Source organism: Saccoglossus kowalevskii, chromosome 19 (genome assembly GCF_978046115.1).
Source record: "Saccoglossus kowalevskii chromosome 19, keSacKowa6.1, whole genome shotgun sequence".
NCBI classification, from domain to species: domain Eukaryota; kingdom Metazoa; phylum Hemichordata; class Enteropneusta; family Harrimaniidae; genus Saccoglossus; species Saccoglossus kowalevskii.
The window spans coordinates 4061177-4083181 of NC_140659.1; the positions used below are offsets into that span (position 1 = coordinate 4061177).

General features: G+C 37.4%; 1 protein-coding gene across 1 annotated transcript in view; it reads left to right on the top strand.

Moving 5' to 3' along the window:
• Positions 1 to 21578, top strand: part of LOC100371680 (steroid 17-alpha-hydroxylase/17,20 lyase-like) — a 38597-nt gene extending 17019 nt beyond the window's left edge. The window contains exons 4-9 of the mRNA XM_085494062.1: positions 19205 to 19369; positions 19532 to 19740; positions 19998 to 20108; positions 20378 to 20617; positions 21034 to 21132; positions 21222 to 21578. Of these exons, the coding sequence (XP_085350188.1) occupies positions 19205 to 19369; positions 19532 to 19740; positions 19998 to 20108; positions 20378 to 20617; positions 21034 to 21132; positions 21222 to 21472 (1075 nt within the window). The 3' untranslated portion in view covers positions 21473 to 21578. The remainder of the gene's footprint in view (positions 1 to 19204; positions 19370 to 19531; positions 19741 to 19997; positions 20109 to 20377; positions 20618 to 21033; positions 21133 to 21221) is intronic.
• Positions 21579 to 22005: the final 427 nt, after the last annotated feature.

The window sequence follows — 22005 nt, forward strand, 5'->3', positions numbered from 1 at the left end:
ACCTTAGTTTGTACAGGTGTGAGAGGCCTAACTTTAACAACATTTTTACTTCTATCCCATTTAGATTGCAGAAATGGAAAAGAAATTTCAGAATCAGAAATGTCAGATTCACAGTCTGATTCCAAAACAATGTTTGAATCATATTTTTTAAACAAAGTTGATGATTTACGTACATTTTTACAGGAATTAGTATAACCTGGGGTGAGAAATTCTTCTGGTGAGGTTATAAATGGCAAAATGACTCTTCTTTTTAATGATTTTGTCTTGCCTCTATCTGACCCACCATTGACATCATTATGTACCAAACATGATTCTGGTTTCAAGTTGCCACCATCTGGTTCACTTCTGGCAGTTAAAATACTGTTCTGTAAGATGAATGATCCTGAATTCAAATTGCCACTATCTGGTTCATTTCTGACAGGTAGCACACTATTCTGTATTATACACGATTTTGGTCTCACGTAGACACCATCCGAACCATGTGCAATATACGATTCAAGATTCACGATACCACCATCTGGCTCAAACCTGCCAGGCAATATACATGCTTCTGGTTCTGAGTTGCAACTATCTAGTTTACTTCTGTCAATCTGCGTGAAATGTGATTCTGGTTCAGTGTTGCAGTCAACAGATTCACTACTGGCATTGTGGGTAACATGTGACTCTGGTTCAGTGTTGAAGTCAACAGGTTCACTACTGGCATTGTGGGTGACATGTGATTCTGGTTCAGTGTTGCAGTCAACAGGTTCACTACTGGCATTGTGGGTAACATGTGATTCTGGTTCAGTGTTGAAGTCAACAGGTTCACAACTGGCTTTGGCATCATTGTGTACCAAACATGATTCTGGTTTCAAGTTGCCACCATCTGGTTCACTTCTGGCAGGTAAAATACTGTTCTGTAAGATGAATGATCCTGAATTCAAATTGCCACCATCTGGTTCAGTTCTGACAGGTAGCACACTATTCTGTATTATACACGATTTTGGTCTCACGTAGCCACCATCCGAACCATGTGCAATATACGATTCAAGATTCACGATATCACCATCTGGCTCAAACCTGGCAGGCAATAGACATGCTACTGGTTCTGAGTTGCAACTATCAAGTTTACTTCTGTCAATCTGCGTGAAATGTGATTCTGGTTCAGTGTTGCAGTCAACAGATTCACTACTGGCATTGTGGGTAACATGTGATCCTGGTTCAGTGTTGCAGTCAACAGGTTTACTACTGGCCTTGTGGGTAACATGTGATTCTGGTTCAGTGTTGAAGTCAACAGATTCACAACTGGCATGGTGGTTAACATGTGATTCTGATTCTGTGTTGCAGTCAACAGGTTTACTACTGGCATTGTGGGTAACATGTGATTCTGGTTCAGTGTTGAAGTCAACAGGCTCACAACTGGCTTTGGCATCATTATGTACCAAACATGATTCTGGTTTCAAGTTGCCACCATCTGGTTCACTTCTGGCAGGTAAAATACTGTTCTGTAAAATGAATGATCCTGAATTCAAATTGCCACCATCTGGTTCAGTTCTGACAGGTAGCACACTATTCTGTATTATACACGATTTTGGTCTCACGTAGCCACCATCCGAACCATGTGCAATATACGATTCAAGATTCACGATACCACCATCTGGCTCAAACCTGGCAGGCAATAGACATGCTTCTGGTTCTGAGTTGCAACTATCTGGTTTACTTCTGTCAATCTGTGTGAAATGTGATTCTGGTTCAGTGTTGCAGTCAACAGGTTCACTACTGGCATTGTGGGTAACATGTGATTCTCGTTCAGTGTTGAAGTCAACAGGCTCACTACTGGCAATGTGGGCAACATGTGATTCTGGTTCAGTGTTGAAGTCAACAGGTCCACAACTGGATTTGTGGGTAATATGTGATTCTGGTTCTATATTGCAACCACCTGGTTCACAACTCGCATTGTAGGTGCCGTGTGATTCTGGTTCAGTGTTGCAGTCAACAGGTTCACAACTGGCATGGTGGTTAACATGTGATTCTGATTCTGTGTTGCAGTCAACAGGTTTACTACTGGCATTGTGGGTGACATGTGATTCTGGTTCAGTGTTGTAGTCAACAGGTTCACTACTGGCATTGTGGGTGACATGTGATTCTGGTTCAGTGTTGTAGTCAACAGGTTCACTACTGGCATTGTGGGTAACATGTGATTCTGGTTCAGTGTTGAAGTCAACAGGTCCACAACTGGCATGGTGGTTAACATGTGATTCTGATTCAGTGTTGCAGTCAACAGGTTTACTACTGGCATTGTGGGTGACATGTGATTCTGGTTCAGTGTTGTAGTCAACAGGTTCACTACTGGCATTGTGGGTGACATGTGATTCTGGTTCAGTGTTGTAGTCAACAGGTTCACTACTGGCATTGTGGGTAATATGTGATTCTGGTTCAGTGCTGCAGTCAACAGGTTCACTACCAGCATTGTGGTTGACATGTGATTCTGGTTCTGTATTGCAACAATCTTGTTCACAACTCGCATTGTAGGTGCCGTGTGATTCTGGTTCAGTGTTGCAGTCAACAGGTGGTTCACTACTGGCATTGTGGGTGACATATGATTCAGGTTCAGTGTTACAGCCATCAATCTCAACACAAGCAAGTAAGGCATTACTGTTCATGACACATGATTCTGATTGTTTGTTTCCACCACCAGGAACTTTTTTCTATAGATAAAGAAATAATCCAATGTGATTTAGGTTAAGCATACATCTTGCAATAGTGCATTGATAATTATAACTGTACACCAGGAACTAAGTGTATTGCAAATAGTACCTAAAGACTTGTTTTTCCCAACTTATTCAGGGAGATTACAAGATTACAAAAGCATATACTAATTAGATGCATGATATTTATGTTTGTCACTTCTCTCAGGTACAGACACATGTGCTTTCTGTGTTACTACTGACACTAATCTACACCAGCTGATATGAATACTATTTTGCACATTATTCTCAAAACAAAAAGTTACCCAAAAGCCAAAACATAAGAAATCCAACTGTGTAGATATAATACAGATTAAATATTTAATAATATTCAAAAGATAGAAAATATGGGCAGTTTTGGCCAAATATTGAGAATGGTCAATGAAGGCAGAGAATTATGCAAAGAAAGACAAGGAGGAACCAGAACAGAAAATTACCTAAACTTCAAGAAAAAATCACCAATAATGCTCTGAAAACAACAAAACATTTTGATGTTTTGATATGACAAACAAGTCAAAATACCACCACTGTCAAGCAAATAACAAATTTACAAAACAAGTCACTGTCAATGCCCTAGTCCCTGCTCAGTTTTTAGTGACCGCATTAAATATAAACAATGAAAATGTAGAGAAATTACAATAAATGTTAGGAGATTATTCAGCATGTTAAAATATGGTGTTACATCAAATGGCATCATATTCATGTTTTGTTCAGTCAAAGTGACACCTCCTATGAAAAAATCCACATAATCCACACATAATACAGTTGGACATTTTGAATCAAATAGCAAAACAAAACATATATGTTTTACATACCAAAATCTGTTAAAGCATAAAGCATATTTATGAAACTATGAAAAAAAAAAAAAGCATAGCTGCCAGATTGAAGCAAATCACCAAACAGATTCACACGTGATAGTGTCATGTTCTCAAGTTTGAATAAAACTGACCCAGACATGCCTGAGAAACGGTTTACGAGCGTGTGAGGGAACAAAAATGTATACTAGTCTCTCAAAAGTCATTGAAACAAAAACAAAATAAATCAACTTGTGTAATGTATTGTCTTTGTAATGATTTTCAACAAAATTGTTGAAATGTTGATTTTTGGTGTGTTATTGGACTAAAATAATCACCAGTTGGCCATTCTGAATCAACAAAACAAAATAAAGTGATCATGCAAGGAGTAAATGAAATCAGCAAAGGCATCCCTGAGAAACAATGACAATGGCAGGTACAAATTTTTGAGATTTTATTGTTTTTGGAAAAGGATGCTAGTCAGTCATAATTTCAAAAAACAACATTCGTCTTGCGTTTGTACTAAATTTGAACAAAAAATATCTTGGAGAAATGAAGACCAGTCAGCCATTTGAATCAAACCATGAAACTATCATAATGTGCATCAGTCACCTGATGTTCATACCAAGTTTGAACAAAATCAACATAGGCATGTCTGGGTAACACTTCTTTTGAGACAGAAATGGCTGCTAGTCAATCAAGATCAACAAAATGACAAACAAATCCTATGCATATGTATTTCATTATGACTTGTCAATGAATGAACATATACACGTATACACAGACGGAACCAAAACACAAGTCCCTATTTTGGAATTTGTTCAACAAGGCCTAATAAAACGCAGCTTAATTAATTAATTTTGAGTTAGTAAAGTGGTTTTTATAGGCCATCATGAGTGAAGCTAATTCATAGAGGTTGACCAAATGTTTTAAGAACAGAATTACATAGTCAAATTTACATGAAGCAAAACATTTTTTTTTCTACTATACTATTTATAGGAAATGAAGTTCACACACAGATGATCAAAACTGAAAACACAATCTTCCAACCAAGAAAGAATCTCAACAACATTTCCCAGTCAATATATGTACAAATATGTACAAACTATCAAGTAAACAAAACTTTCATTGTAGCCAATATCATCTACAATATATGATTGTGTAACTATATCTCAACAGTAGTTAAGTGTAAGTACCACTGTACGTACCACTGCAACGCCTTTTACAGCAAAAAAGTGGCTGCCAGTATTTCAGACATCCAGCTAATTCCAGTAAGAGTATAGATATTTACCTTAACTTCCCAAGGTAATCTAGTTGGTCCATAATTATAAAGAATCTCTTCATCAACGTCAATGTCTTTGATTGCAAACAATGCTAGGTATGGGCGACTCCTTAGTTCTATTACTTGCATTCTTGAATTTGGGTGCTTTCTTTCATGATTAACCAATCGTCCATATTTAGGACCTTTTGAAGGTTCATCAGTTGCATCGACACTAAAAAACAAGTTTTAACCAAGTTTGAGTTTATATAACCTTTCAAGCCTATATAGTGCTTTACAAACTTATTCTTGTAGTCAGCTTTACATACATGATTATGATTAATAACATTCTAAAACAAAATGGACATGGTCATATGAAAAATAAAACATGGGGTCAGTAGCAAAATTTGAAAAAAATATTTACATTCCCTAGAGTTAATACAAAAGATAATAATAATAATATACCTGGTAATAATGGTAATAATAAGGGTAATAATGTTCTTGAGCGATCATGAATGGTTTTAAAAATATATTGGAACTTTCATCAATTTTACTATTTATAGACAACAATACTCAGGTAGAAACAAACAGTATTGCCCATTGTTAAAAACAAATTACATAGCTCTACAAATGTACATCTTACTCTGAAGTTAATACTAATTCTTTATACTAGTAACCAACAGTATTTATTATGTAAAGTGCTGTCAGATTAAATTACCATTCATAATGTATATTGACTTATAGATATACTCAGAAATCTGCTATCATGCTCAAGCTCCAACCCGAGGAAGCTGCAATTGGTAAATTTTCCAGAAAAATATTTATTTTCCTGAAAATTTTATATGTAGCAAATTAAGGTATACCAAAACAAACAAAAATTATCAAATTTTGCATCACTTGTCACTACAAATACCAGTCTAAGATGCAAGGAAACTTGAGACTGATAGACAAAATGATGTGAACAGTTATGGGTCATCTCTATGAATTTTCTATGCATGAATTACAAATGCTATTGCAACGGCGGGGGATAGGCAAAAAGCATTCTGGGTAGTAATTTCAACAAATGGATGGAAACCTTAGTCAAAAAATAAAATGTCAAACGTGCCAAAATATTAATAGAAAATACTAACCAATAGCTTTTTCCTTTATGCTTGAAAAAGTAACGAAATACACTTTCCTTGCTGTCTTCACGTCTTTCACCCTCCCTTCCAGTTAATAGCTCACCATGATATTCTAAAAGGAAATCACCTTTTGTAAAATTCTTTGCAGCAAATACACCTCTTCCTGAAAATAAAACAGTCAAAATACATCATCACATTGGATTTCGACAGCTTTTATATTTCCAGTAAGGCAATTGAATTGCATGTTCAATTGTTCAGCGACCAATATTATATTATATGAGTGTTCTCAATTAAACGCGAAGTCGGTACAACACCGGAGTATTAGTAAACTTGCTGCCAACTTGCAATGCAACGTGTGGGCGTGGCTACCCAAGATTTCACATGCCACCACTTTTCAGTGGCGTCAATGTTTTATCTGAAAAGTTGATTGCTTTATAAGCATGGATGGCACCGAAATACTTTCACAAAGCTAGATTATTGTTGACCTACAAATGATGATGTCCATGCCCGCAAATCTGAAAATGATCAATTCAAGTAATAAAGCGACACTGCTGAAACCACACTGTAGTTACCGCGCCACAAATCACACGAGAAGACAATTTGAATATAATCACCTTTCCACAAAACCATGTGTTTGTAAAACCCAGGCTGGTCTATTCCTTTTTGAATATACTCTTCGGCCACATTAAAACGGGTAATTCGGCCTTGATCCGTCTGACAACGACTTCTTAGTCTACCAGCAACCAGTTTACAACTCGCGCTCGACACCGCCATTTTAAAAACTTAACAACTATGCGCATGCGCGTCCTCGATTAAAAAAAATACAGCGCCACAAAAATGTTAATCAACGTCCAGCAACACTTTACCAAACGCATAATTTTTGTCATGCTTAACATTTTATTTGTAAATACAAAACAGGGGAGGCACTCGAATTGGAGTACCTATGCTCAATAGTGGTTTTTGAAAAAAAAAACGCTAAATGCATGCAAACATTTTCAATAAATAAGCCATTCCACTGCATGTTCATACTAATCAAAAGTAAAACCTCTATTTGCGAAGGAGGGCGGAACGTATGATTGGATACTAATTCATATCGGGAATTCACCTAGGAGATTCACATAAGAATTAAGACATTGCGATTGAAAACCAAATATACTCTTTTTTTTTCATTTTTTTTTGTAGGCAGACATGACTTTCTGTTTGAAAACCACTCATAAAACGGATTTTTTCGTATTGCAGCATGCGTATAAGGCGGCGGCACGGAATTTTACATGGAGGGGCGAGATCTGATCACTAGCCTCGCGCCGAAAACGCGACCTTATTAGGGAGTCTGGGGCATGCTTCCCCTTTAAAAGTTTGAAATCTAGACACTCTGAAACGCTATATCCTGTATTTTGAGGGGCAAAATTTGCTGACATAAAGGGTTTCAGCTTGATTTTGGAGAGGCGACGAGGGCACCCCCCCCCCGCGCGTGTTGCCGCCACTGGTACAGAGTTAAGGAATATTTAAACATTTTGAAGGGCGGCAAAGCAACATCATTTGCCTCCTGTGATACGCTTCTGTTAATTTCGAACCCTGTGCTCAAATCAGACATCAGGGAAAGACGGGTAAATGTGTAACGTTGTGATAACTGCATTTCTAGTCGGGATCACTCGCATCATAAGCTACTAGCACGTGCATTGTATATTGTGACATTAAACAAAAAATCATGATCCCTTATTCGTGGTTCGGCGACCCTGTTTTTGCCAGGACGAGGGAAATGTATGCTTTTTCAACAAGAATATCTAACAGAACCGGGCATGAGACTAAGATATTTCTGTAGCAACCACACCATGTTCTAGAATAATTTCAGAAAGTTAAATGGACAATACCTACCCTGAAACCAAAGTCTTTTAATCCGCCAACTGAAACGATGATACAGTTTGCAGAGAAAAGCGCCACTATCCAAACGCAAACAGAAAACGCATCTAAGAAACATTCGCGCTGCATTCGGTACAAAATGGTAGTTAGGATAATAAAGTACTTTTAATTGTAGCTTAGAGGTAATGGACCACACGCGTGTACCGGGAACAGTCTGTACAGGGTCCGGGGGTCACTCGGCAGAGCCGGTACCCTAATTGAGATCTGCCGCATCGATGATCGTCAGTCAGACTTTGTCGTGGACATCATACCCGTTGCAGGCGAGATAGAAGTAGTATCAGCCAAAAGCAGCATAGAAAATTGTAGTGATACAAAACACAACTTTATATCATACTTGGCCAGATTAGGAAAAAACAGCCTCTCCCATGAATACTACCAGTGTAGCAAATAAGCGACAGGTCGATTCAAAACCTCGTCTGAAAGCTGGTTCAAAGTGAGACTCTGTCGACAGTAATCTGTAATTCTTGTGAATGGTATTGCTCAAAGTAGTGCTTCAACGGGGACCCGGGATGTTCACCTCAAATATGAAAATCAACACCTTTACCAGCATTTTACTGCACTGTAAGGCTTGCTCGCAACAAATCCAACTCCTCCGAACCCAGCATTAGCTTGCAACATGATTCGTGTATATGCCGGAATGATGTAACTAGTTGCAGCCGTGGTAAATGTCAGTTCATTGGAATATAAATTTGCTCAGGGCAATTTCTGAATATGTAATAAATAAAAGGTCGAGGGTGTGTTGATGTGGTCGGTAGGTATATAAAGTGCTGGGGCAAATGTGGGTATATCGGTAAGAAATGTATTTGAATAGGTAATATATAGACCGCCGATTTACAAAAAAAGGAATAGGTATTACAGCTACACACCTTCAACTACTAACAAATAATAAGTCAATAACGCGGGACGTTTTACTGTAAACTGGAGCAATAATAATGTAATAACCACGAGATGACATTCAAATATAACCACAAATACTACTATGCACCAATCACGTCGAACCCCGATTCCCCAAGCCACAGTCCCCCTGTCATGGGGACTGTGCTTAAGCCCAGAACATTGCTGAGACAGTATTCGCAATGATACGCACAGCCCGGGCACAATACATGCTCTAAGTTGATTACAAATAAAGTGTATGGACTTTACAGTGACACTCCGGCGTTTGCTTAAATTTGTCCAAGACCCATTCTTGCTTTCATCTACATACTGGATTTAACAGAACACTTCATTGTCCAATTTTTTTGGACAAAGTTACGATCTCAAAAAGTTTATTGAGCCGCCACAAAATGCAAATTTGCATTCTCAAGTGTTCAGTATAATGTGATTTCACACTATCCAGATCCAGAACAGAATGATATTTCATTTTCAAAATGAAATGAGAACTAAAGCGGTTATGTGAATGTTGTCACCCTATAATAATACGACGCATCATGGTGTGATACATAACACATATAACTTCAATTAGTATTCCGTTCAGTAGTGGGAATCTCACCCGTTTCATAGACAAAGTATAAGTATTCACTAGCTGTGACACACACAATCTTGTTATCAAATGTAAAACGTAACTAAAATTTAGTACGGATTGCTCTGGTCAGAATCAAGTGGGATACTCGCCTTAAAAGTGACTGTTTTATAGTATACTCACTTTATTTCGAAGGTAGTTCTGAGACGCATAAATCATCTGAAATGCTATATTTGCAACCATGAATCAATGTAATGATACCCAGTCCTAGAACTAGCATGCATCGATTGTAAATTCATTGAAAACTAGCTCCTGTTTTTCGGCGTTACAAGTTCAAATAGTTTCTTGTTAAAAGATAATGTGGATATAAAATCGTCTTTTAAGAAAAATCACGGGCGGCGGCCAGCGCTTTCGCCCGTTTGCGTTTCGGAGATCGCCTAATTCTTCGGGTCCACGAGCGACCACTGCAACGGCAGTCATTTGCTTGGTGGCGTCTGCGTAATTCTGGAAGAATATGTTCTCATGCTTCTCTTGTGAGCCCGAAATACCCATGAATGTTCTTCATTACACGCTATGTACTTTGCAAAAAATAGTAGCCTTTTTTCTAATTCCAGTAAAGTGTTAATCAGACGTATTCATTTGAAATGCTGGTATAATATATTAACAAATGATCGCATCACATAGTCCTCGTAGTTAAAAGTTTGAAAGTTCAGAGTATGTCATAGATAAGGAATGGTCCCATAATGTTCAACGTACATACATATATGTTTTTTGAACGGAATTCAAAATTCGGCTACCACCCGACCGTATACATATCTCATCAAATGAACACATATGCACATGTGTGACATTATGTATATATAAAGTTCAACATAAATGGTTTGGGAAAGTCAGAGATATTACAACATAGCAGCATTCGTTAAAACAAAATGACCACCAGTCTGAAATGAGCCTGAGGTAATGAATAACCTGAATTATAATGTCTAATATATGTGCTAAATTTGAACTAAATCAAACATGACCAAGATATGGTCACACATGGCAGAAATTCTTGATTTATATGAATTATCAACATACTATGGCCACTATTCTGACATCTTAAATCATATCGCAACTCAATATGATGAATGCCGTATATATGAAGTTCACACATGACTTGTCAGCACAGGTTAAAGATATATCCAACTATTCACAACTGAGAAACGGTACCAGAATGGCAGTGATGGTTAATTTTAATGATTTTTTAATATTAAATTGGCTGCCATTCGACATTCTTGACTTAGATCACCAATGAATAAATGTTCATATGTACGACATGATGTATGTACGAGATTTGTAATGATGTGCTTGAGTTCGGACTGTTGAGAAAACCATATGGTGCAAATTCACGCAATAATGAACTCTGGAGAATGCAAATGTGTATATTGTGGTCAGTCGCATCCTGCAGGAAATACTATATTGAAGTTTCATGTTCCCAGACGATCAGATAGTGTGCAATAGCGCATCTCAATTCATTCAAAAGTGCAATTTTGTACCTCTCAATTAATATAAAAGTACTAATTTGCACATTCATTGGTACTTTCCAGATGTAGGTATATCTGCGCATATAAATTTTCATTGTAGCTTATGATATTTTCTTTTACTCTGGGATATTTGGATAAACGCCCGTTTGCTGTTAGTTTTGCATCATGTGTGTGGATTGTAAGTAGGAAATCAGCATGTTCCGGGGACTAACAAACACACTACCATTGGGGGACAAATAGTCCCAATAGTCCCAATATTTTGACAAAAAAACAGTTTGTTGTAATACATCACGTGTGTCGATTGCAAGTAGAGATTCAGCATGTTCCGGGGACTAACAAACACACTACCATTGTGAGGACAAATAGTCCTAATATTTGGAAAAAAACAGTTTGTTGTAATACATCACGTGTGTGGATTGCAAGTAGAGAATCAGCATGTTCCGGGGACTAACAAACACACTACCATTGCGAGGACAAATAGTCCCAATATTTGGAAAAAAAACAGTTTGTTGTAATACATCACGTGTGTGGATTGCAAGTAGAGAATCAGCATGTTCCGGGGACTAACAAACACACTACCATTGCGAGGACAAATAGTCCCATTATTTGGAAAAAAGCCAGTCTGTTGTAATACATCATGTGTGTGGATTGCAAGTAGAGAATCAGCATGTTCCGGGGACTAACAAACACACTACCATTGCGAGGACAAATAGTCCCAATATTTGGAAAAAAAAACAGTTTGTTGTAATACATCATGTGTGTGGATTGCAAGTAGAGAATTAGCATGTTCCGGGGACTAACAAACACACTACCATTGCGAGGACAAATAGTCCCAATAATTGGAAAAAAGCCAGTTTGTTGTAATACATCATTTGTGTGGATTGCAAGTAGAGAATCAACATGTTCCGGGGAATAAAAATCACACTACCATTGTGAGGACAAATAGTCCCAATATTTGGAAAAAAAACAAAACAGTTTGTTGTAATACATCACGTGTGTGGATTGCAAGTAGAGAATCAGCATGTTTCGGGGACTAACAAACACACTACCATTGTGAGGACAAATAGTCCCAATATTTGGAAAAAAAGCCAGTTTGTTGTAATACATCATGTTTGTGGATTGCAAGTAGAGAATTAGCATGTTCCGGGGACAAACAAACACACTACCATTGCGAGGACAAATAATCCCAATATTTGAAAAAAAAGCCAGTTTGTTGTAATACATCATGTGTGTGGATTGCAAGTAGAGAATCAGCATGTTCCGGGGACTAACAAACACACTACCATTGCGAGGACAAATAGTCCCAATATTTGGAAAAAAAGCCAGTTTGTTGTAATACATCATGTTTGTGGATTGCAAGTAGAGAATTAGCATGTTCCGGGGACAAACAAACACACTACCATTGCGAGGACAAATAGTCCCAATATTTGAAAAAAAAGCCAGGTTGTTGTAATACATCATGTGTGTGGATTGCAAGTAGAGAATCAGCATGTTCCGGGGACTAACAAACACACTACCATTGCGAGGAGGACAAATAGTCCCAATATTTGGAAAAAAGCCAGTTTGTTGTAATACATCATGTGTGTGGATTGCAAGTAGAGAATTAGCATGTTCCGGGGACTACCAAACACACTACCATTGCGAGGACAAATAGTCCCAATATTTGGAAAAAAGCCAGTTTGTTGTAATACATCATGTGTGTGGATTACAAGTAGAGAATTAGCATGTTCCGGGGACTAACAAACACACTACCATTGCGAGGACAAATAGTTCCAATATTTGAAAAAAAAGCCAGTTTGTTGTAATACATCACGTGTGTGGATTGCAAGTAGAGAATCAGCATGTTCCGGGGACTAACAAACACACTACCATTGCGCAGACAAATAGTTCCAATATTTGGAAAAAAGCCAGTTTGTTGTAATACATCATGTGTGTGGATTGCAAGTAGAGAATTAGCATGTTCCGGGGACTAACAAACACACTACCATTGCGAGGACAAATAGTCCCAATATTTGGAAAAAAGCCAGTTTGTTGTAATACATCATGTGTGTGGATTGCAAGTAGAGAATTAGCATGTTCCGGGGACTAACAAACACACTACCATTGCGAGGACAAATAGTTCCAATTTTTGGAAAAAAAAACCAGTTTGTTGTAATACATCACGTGTGTGGATTGCAAGTAGAGAATTAGCATGTTCCGGGGACTACCAAACACACTACCATTGCGAGGACAAATAGTCCCAATATTTGGAAAAAAGCCAGTTTGTTGTGATACATCATGTGTGTGGATTGCAAGTAGAGAATCAGCATGTTCCGGGGACTAACAAACACACTACCATTGCGAGGACAAATAGTCCCAATATTTGGAAAAAAGCCAGTTTGTTGTAATACATCATGTGTGTGGATTGCAAGTAGAGAATTAGCATGTTCCGGGGACTAACAAACACACTACCATTGCGAGGACAAATAGTTCCAATTTTTGGAAAAAAAAACAGTTTGTTGTAATACATCACGTGTGTGGATTGCAAGTAGAGAATTAGCATGTTCCGGGGACTACCAAACACACTACCATTGCGAGGACAAATAGTCACAATATTTGGAAAAAAGCCAGTTTGTTGTGATACATCATGTGTGTGGATTGCAAGTAGAGAATCAGCATGTTCCGGGGACTAACAAACACACTACCATTGCGAGGACAAATAGTCCCAATATTTGAAAAAAAAGCCAGGTTGTTGTAATACATCATGTGTGTGGATTGCAAGTAGAGAATCAGCATGTTCCGGGGACTAACAAACACACTACCATTGCGAGGAGGACAAATAGTCCCAATATTTGGAAAAAAGCCAGTTTGTTGTAATACATCATGTGTGTGGATTGCAAGTAGAGAATTAGCATGTTCCGGGGACTACCAAACACACTACCATTGCGAGGACAAATAGTCCCAATATTTGAAAAAAAAGCCAGGTTGTTGTAATACATCATGTGTGTGGATTGCAAGTAGAGAATCAGCATGTTCCGGGGACTAACAAACACACTACCATTGCGAGGAGGACAAATAGTCCCAATATTTGGAAAAAAACCAGTTTGTTGTAATACATCATGTGTGTGGATTGCAAGTAGAGAATTAGCATGTTCCGGGGACTACCAAACACACTACCATTGCGAGGACAAATAGTCCCAATATTTGGAAAAAAGCCAGTTTGTTGTAATACATCATGTGTGTGGATTACAAGTAGAGAATTAGCATGTTCCGGGGACTAACAAACACACTACCATTGCGAGGACAAATAGTTCCAATATTTGAAAAAAAAACAGTTTGTTGTAATACATCACGTGTGTGGATTGCAAGTAGAGAATCAGCATGTTCCGGGGACTACCAAACACACTACCATTGCGCAGACAAATAGTCCCAATATTTGGAAAAAAGCCAGTTTGTTGTAATACATCATGTGTGTGGATTGCAAGTAGAGAATTAGCATGTTCCGGGGACTAACAAACACACTACCATTGCGAGGACAAATAGTCCCAATATTTGGAAAAAAGCCAGTTTGTTGTAATACATCATGTGTGTGGATTGCAAGTAGAGAATTAGCATGTTCCGGGGACTAACAAACACACTACCATTGCGAGGACAAATAGTTCCAATTTTTGGAAAAAAAAACAGTTTGTTGTAATACATCACGTGTGTGGATTGCAAGTAGAGAATTAGCATGTTCCGGGGACTACCAAACACACTACCATTGCGAGGACAAATAGTCCCAATATTTGGAAAAAAGCCAGTTTGTTGTGATACATCATGTGTGTGGATTGCAAGTAGAGAATCAGCATGTTCCGGGGACTAACAAACACACTACCATTGCGAGGACAAATAGTCCCAATATTTGGAAAAAAGCCAGTTTGTTGTAATACATCATGTGTGTGGATTGCAAGTAGAGAATTAGCATGTTCCGGGGACTAACAAACACACTACCATTGCGAGGACAAATAGTTCCAATTTTTGGAAAAAAAAACAGTTTGTTGTAATACATCACGTGTGTGGATTGCAAGTAGAGAATTAGCATGTTCCGGGGACTACCAAACACACTACCATTGCGAGGACAAATAGTCCCAATATTTGGAAAAAAGCCAGTTTGTTGTGATACATCATGTGTGTGGATTGCAAGTAGAGAATCAGCATGTTCCGGGGACTAACAAACACACTACCATTGCGAGGACAAATAGTCCCAATATTTGGAAAAAAGCCAGTTTGTTGTAATACATCATGTGTGTGGATTGCAAGTAGAGAATTAGCATGTTCCGGGGACTAACAAACACACTACCATTGCGAGGACAAATAGTTCCAATTTTTGGAAAAAAAACCAGTTTGTTGTAATACATCACGTGTGTGGATTGCAAGTAGAGAATTAGCATGTTCCGGGGACTACCAAACACACTACCATTGCGAGGACAAATAGTCCCAATATTTGGAAAAAAGCCAGTTTGTTGTGATACATCATGTGTGTGGATTGCAAGTAAAGAATCAGCATGTTCCGGGGACTAACAAACACACTACCATTGCGAGGACAAATAGTCCCAATATTTGGAAAAAAGCTAGTTTGTTGTAATACATCATGTGTGTGGATTGCAAGTAGAGAATTAACATGTTCCGGTGACTAACAAACACACTACCATTGCGAGGACAAATAGTTCCAATATTTAGAAAAAAAAACAGTTTGTTGTAATACATCACGTGTGTGGATTGCAAGTAGAGAATCAGCATGTTCTGGGGACTAACAAACACACTACCATTGCGAGGACAAATAGTTCCAATATTAAAAAAAAAACAGTTTGTTGTAATACATCACGTGTGTGGATTGCAAGTAGAGAATTAGCATGTTCCGGGGACTAACAAACACACTACCATTGCGAGGACAAATAGTCCCAATATTTGGAAAAAAGCCAGTTTGTTGTAATACATCATGTGTGTGGATTGCAAGTAGAGAATTAGCATGTTCCGGGGACTAACAAACACACTACCATTGCGAGGACAAATAGTTCCAATTTTTGGAGAAAAAAAAACAGTTTGTTGTAATACATCACGTGTGTGGATTGCAAGTAGAGAATCAGCATGTTCCAGGGACTAACACACACACTACCATTGCGAGGACAAATAGTCCCAATATTTGGAAGAAAGCCAGTTTGTTGTGATATATCATGTGTGTGGATTGCAAGTAGAGAATCAGCATGTTCCGGAGACTAACAAACACACTACCATTGTGAGGACAAATAGTCCCAATATTTGGAAAAAAGCCAGTTTGTTGTAATACATCATGTGTGTGGATTGCAAGTAGAGAATCAGCATGTACCGAGGACTAACAAACACACTACCATTGTGAGGACAAATAGTCCCAATATTTAGACAAATTTATTAATTATTAATATAATACAGAATAAACAGACTGAACACAGTTAATTAATAAGCTGCTAAGCTAATTATCTAAGTTTCAATTTGTTGGAAAAAGCGTTTACTATGATACTGAAATTCGTATGCAAATTAGCTAATTCATTTGCACATATTAATTATTAGATATTAATCTATACAAACACTGTGCATGTACTAAGTTTTAATGCACTGACGGAAAATGTTACATTACAAACAAAACGTGATAAAAAAATGTATTAGTATAGATGGATTAATTACAAAACTATTATCAGGCAATCAACTTACACATGTTATGGTGAGGAATAAACAAGCTGAAATATTTAATTAGTATAAAATTAGCTAATTAATTTACACATACTAATTAGAAGCTGTTATTATATGTTGATCTACACACTCAGCAATCATGAACCAAGTTTCAATGAATGTGTGCAAACAAATGCAAAGATACAAATGCTTAGACAATTATTATGCTAATTATCTAAACCATGCATAGGTTTGTAAATGTAATCCAGTATATGCATTGGTTCAAGCAGAATATAGTAACCCTGTGCCAAGTTTAATTTCAATCTAGCCAGTGGTTCTTGAGATCAGTGGAACAAGATTTGAAACACAAACGGAAGGAAGATGGACGGACAGACATATTTGCAGCATTAGCTTCTGTTTGTGCTCTGCAAATAATCTTTATTATGCTGTAATCCTGTGTGTTAACAAATGATTAACATTTGTTCAAATGATTTGCTGATGTCAGAATGAAATGACAATACAAGATACTCTTGAAATAAACCAGTATAGGTATAACTTATCAAGGGCACATTTACCAGATATCTGGTAGGTCACACTCAAATAAACAGTACACAGTCTCACAGTGCACAGCAAGAAAGTCAGACAGTCATATTATTTATTCAGTAAAAATAGACTTATCAGAGCACAACTTACAGTACCCCCAAGGCACACACACTAGAATATCTTGTCCTGGGGCTATATTTTTTTTGGAAATTAGTAGCCCAACCAGACTACCAGAGTTTTTTTAAAATTTTATTTTATAAAACTAGTAATATCTATTGACACAACACTGACTTTGGAAATTACAGAAGTAAGGTTTCAAACAAAACAAAATAAAATAAAAGCAATCATAGAGTAATAGTATCATCGTGATTAAGTAAAATCATGTCTAACACTGTGGAGAAAAACACACAACACTTAATGGCGTGACTATCACAAATGGAAGTTATACCGCTAATATTACTCGCATTAAGTTATCACGTACGTCATGAATCGCCATGGTTATATAAAAAAAGGTTTCGGCTTAAGTTTATTTTTATATTTAGATTATTTAATATCACAACAACAAATTATATATTCAATGTTTAACTATTAATATAAAATTCTTTCGAATACATGAATTGAAAGTTTATTTGGATCAACAAAACCTAACCGTGTGGTAGTCATTAACAAGACAGTGGCTCGCTTGCAGCGTGTGACTCAGTACAAAACCAGTTTAATGTTTATTCGATTTGGTGAACATTTGTGAAGACCTGCAGAAATGTACTTACTCGTTTATTAGCAAATATAAGCCAGGGGATGGTTAATATGTTTAAAATTCCTGAATAACAATGAACGAGACACTAAATGCCACAAATTCAAACTATTCTGTATCACGAAGGCGGCCATGTTAGTTTTTCAATCGCAATGCATTATGGGGCGTTCACTATGACGAAATCAGGGCATGTCAAATGTAACAACCAGATTTATCATACAAGTTTCATTTTCAAATGATTTGTACTTTTTAGGACTGTTATGTAAATTAACATATGTTCGTTATCTGACTGTATTTGAAGCTGGCATACATCAAATTGCCAAATTAACGTTATGTAGGTCAATCCGGGGGTGTCCAGCTCGATAACCTGCTGTATGCGTTCACAGGCTGTGAGCAGCTTTCAATCCTCGGACGTCACTGAAATAAGGTTACACCATAGATTTATTTTTCTGTAATAAGTTTTTTTTCAGCAATGGAGTTGTTTCAGTGTCGAATTTATGAATGATTGGGGGCTTTGAAATTATTAAACATGAATAAACGTAAATTATTCTTACAACAAAGCTAAAAAATCAGTCTAAAAGCCTTTTCAAAATAGTGTGTGTATTCACCAAAAAACTTTGGTTGGTGGCGCTCCCACCTAATTAGCGCAGTTAATTCCGCGTTCACACACGTACAGTGTGTATGCCTAAGGTGTGTGGATATGCTAATTTGGTGGCGCTGTGAGCCACAAAACACCTCCAATGAAAATGTGCGGATTTTAACCACACACATCAATGTTTCTGTACCTACCGAGGACCCCTGTCAGAAGAACGCCAAAGGGTATTTTATCAAATTTCTTTCGTTTTTAAAGGGTGTTTTTCCGAGGACAGTCAAAACGTCCTCGGAAGTCTCCCTAGGTCCTCGCAATAAAGGTCGTTTGACCATGCAAAGTCCTCGCAACATATAGTAATCCAAGTACACACACACACACACACACACACACACACACACACACACACACACACACACACACACACACACACACACATACTTGTATTGCTATATATTCCGAGGACTTCATTGGATTAACTTTTAGTATAGTTGAATTAACTTTTAATATAGTTGAATTAACTTTTAATATAGTTGCGATATGAACTCGATTAAAACGCGTTCCTATATATGGTTGCGTTTTAATTGGATTTTAATTAAACTCAATTACAATGCAATACAATGGAGAATTGCACTTTCATTAAGTTTAATTAAACTAGAGTTGAATATCCCGTGACTGAACATAGGAATGTTTCCGAAGCTTAGGTTTAGTATCGGGGTAAGGTATGGTATAATTATATTAATATTAATATAAACTGAACCATACCTTCCCCGATACTAAACCTACATACATGCTGGCTATATACCACATCGGACCATCCATAAATTACACTTTTATAATTGTTGTTTTGTTGAAGAGCTTATTTATCGGGAAATAGCCATATTGAACACATGGTTGCTGAGGACGCCTTTCCCCCGCTACAACAAGCCTTAGAAGAAAATGATGGCAAAGTGGTTAAGCCCAGGTCTTTGATATTTTTAATGGTCAACAACATCATTGCTCAATTTAGTTATGGCCAAAAGTAAGTAAAAGCTGGATTTTTCAAACCTTGTTCACGGTAAAAATGTTATAGATGTTTGTGGCCAGTATTTTTATTGTTCCGTTGTCGAAGAATTGATTTCATCTTTAAGAGTTTCCTAGTACTACCCAGATTAAACCATATGCTAATTACATCATTACCCAGGTACTCTCTGGATGACCCAGAGTTTAAATACGTCATGAGATTTATGGATGATGTGACAAGGATCGCAGGCAGTGGTTTTGTGGCTGATATCATTCCTTGGAGTGCTTACATTCCAACTAAAGCTACCAGTGAATTCAAGAAGGTCACCAGAACGTTCCCGCCTTTTATGTATAAGAAACTTGAAGAGCACAAAAAGAAATTTAATAAAGGTTTCTTATTTTGATTAACCCAACTATATAAACAATTAACAATTTGATTACATAAGTTAGAAAAATTGCTAAACTGGCATGTTTCTTTAATCTTGTGATTGTGTTATTAAATTACATATCATGTAGGCCATGGTACAAGAAAAACGGTGGGGAAAAAAATAACGTATGTATTTGTGCTCTTTATTTGAATACATGCGCTTTCGCATGATCCTCACTCTCAAGATATTCATAATAAATTTACGCTATTTTGTTTACAGACAACTTAGATGATTTGTTTGATCATCTTATTTATGCTCAAAATTATACGACCGGATCTTACGATCTCACAGACGCTCGTATAGTTCAAACTGTCGCTGACGTCTTCATAGGTCAGTGTTATTGTCATGAATTTATTTCAATTTAATAAAAACACTGTCAATATTGTCATTGGATATGACTTTTGAAAATTAGAAAACATAATTTTGATATATTATTTTAGCAAACGTTTTATCGCAAATATAAAAAAAATCCTTTCACATTTATGCATTGTTTGATTGAAGAATAGAACAATGTGAACGACTGATTGCTTTATAGACATATTTGTTCTATTTCATTGACTAATACGAATACTAAAAGAATAACTTTCTGTTCTTTACAGCCGGCATTGATACCACTGCACATACACTAGATTATTCTATGATATACTTGGTCTGTTACCCGGATGTACAAGTCAAAGTTGCTCGTGAGATTGACGATGTTGTTGGACAGGAACGTTTGCCACTGATATCAGACCGACCTCATATGCCATATTGCGATGCAGTAATTCACGAGATCATGAGAATACGAGCAGTTGAGCCATTGGCTGTACCTCACAAAGCAATGGTCGATTCTTCTATTGGTAAGGGTTCATGGTACTACAATAGAATTCAATTAACATTAAGAAAAATGTCCGTCATGTTCTCGCTGACCGCGAGAGCGCCACAAGATCTACCCCGCTCCAATACTGCTTCATCCTACTCTATCATCGCGTTTACTGTTCCAAATACCGTGTTTACACAGATCATATGGACAGTGGGTGCTAACGAGAGACTGAAACACTCTTTGAGAGACAAAAACAAGTATGGTATCTCTCTCGTTATCAACGAGATCTCGGCGGCCATTTGCGAAAAAGACTTCCATCGAACCATTCTCACAGGCAAAACCGCAGGATGGTGCGTGACCCTCGTTACGCAGGATGCTGTCGAACCTTCTATTGATTTCACTGTAGAGAAAGTAGTCGATATCATAATTCCATTCTCATATTTACGCTTATAGATGGTTATAATATTCCAAAGGGTACCTGGCTAATGACCAACGTGTGGGCTGCTCACATGGATGAGAAGTACTGGGAGAACCCTGAACTGTTTAAACCAGGTATGTTTGAAACAGTTCGTTCGTTCGTTAATCTTATCGTGATTTAAGTATGAACGTCTATTTCATTGACCGGTTCTATTCACTTTCAGAGAGATTTCTTACGGAAAATGGCTCACTGAAACCAAAACAAGATAGCTTCTTTCCATTCTCGATGGGACGTCGAGTATGCGTGGGGGAATCACTGGCCAAGTCTGAGATATTTCTTCTTTTCGCCACACTTTTTCAACGTTTCTCATTTTCAAAAGTTCCTGGAAAGCCTCTGCCGACACTTGATGGCGCATTCAGCTTTCTGGTTCTTAGGGCGCCTGACTACGAGGTCATCGTCAAGAAGAGATTTTAGCATGATAGTCGTTACCATGTGTCTATTCTTTAGCATATGAAGTAATGAATAATGCCAATTTATTAATAATTGATGTGTGAAATAATAAAAAATAATATTACTTGAATTATAATATTCTTAGATATGATAGGCGTGACCAAGTCGTTTTATCACAACATAATAGTACAATGTATATTATTTCCTACAATGAATAATGCAGGCTGTAAAATTCGATATAAAATACATGCTTTTATTGGGAGTTGCACGAAACCAACCAACGGATGTCTGGTTCCTGTCAACCAGTTACTGCGCACTCGATGCCTATTACATACATAATTTTCCGATAAAGCACAGGGAATTAGAAAGTGTTAGCAATGAAATGAGACATGGCGCTAATTAACAAAACATAATCCAGTATTGATAATTTGTGTGTCACACTTGTCTCCGGACTTGTGGTATACATGCAATGAACACGATGTTCTGTCCTCGGCTGTACAACGCAGCTGCATTTGTCCGATTTGTAACGTCGTTTCTTCCAGTTGAGTCTGTTTAGC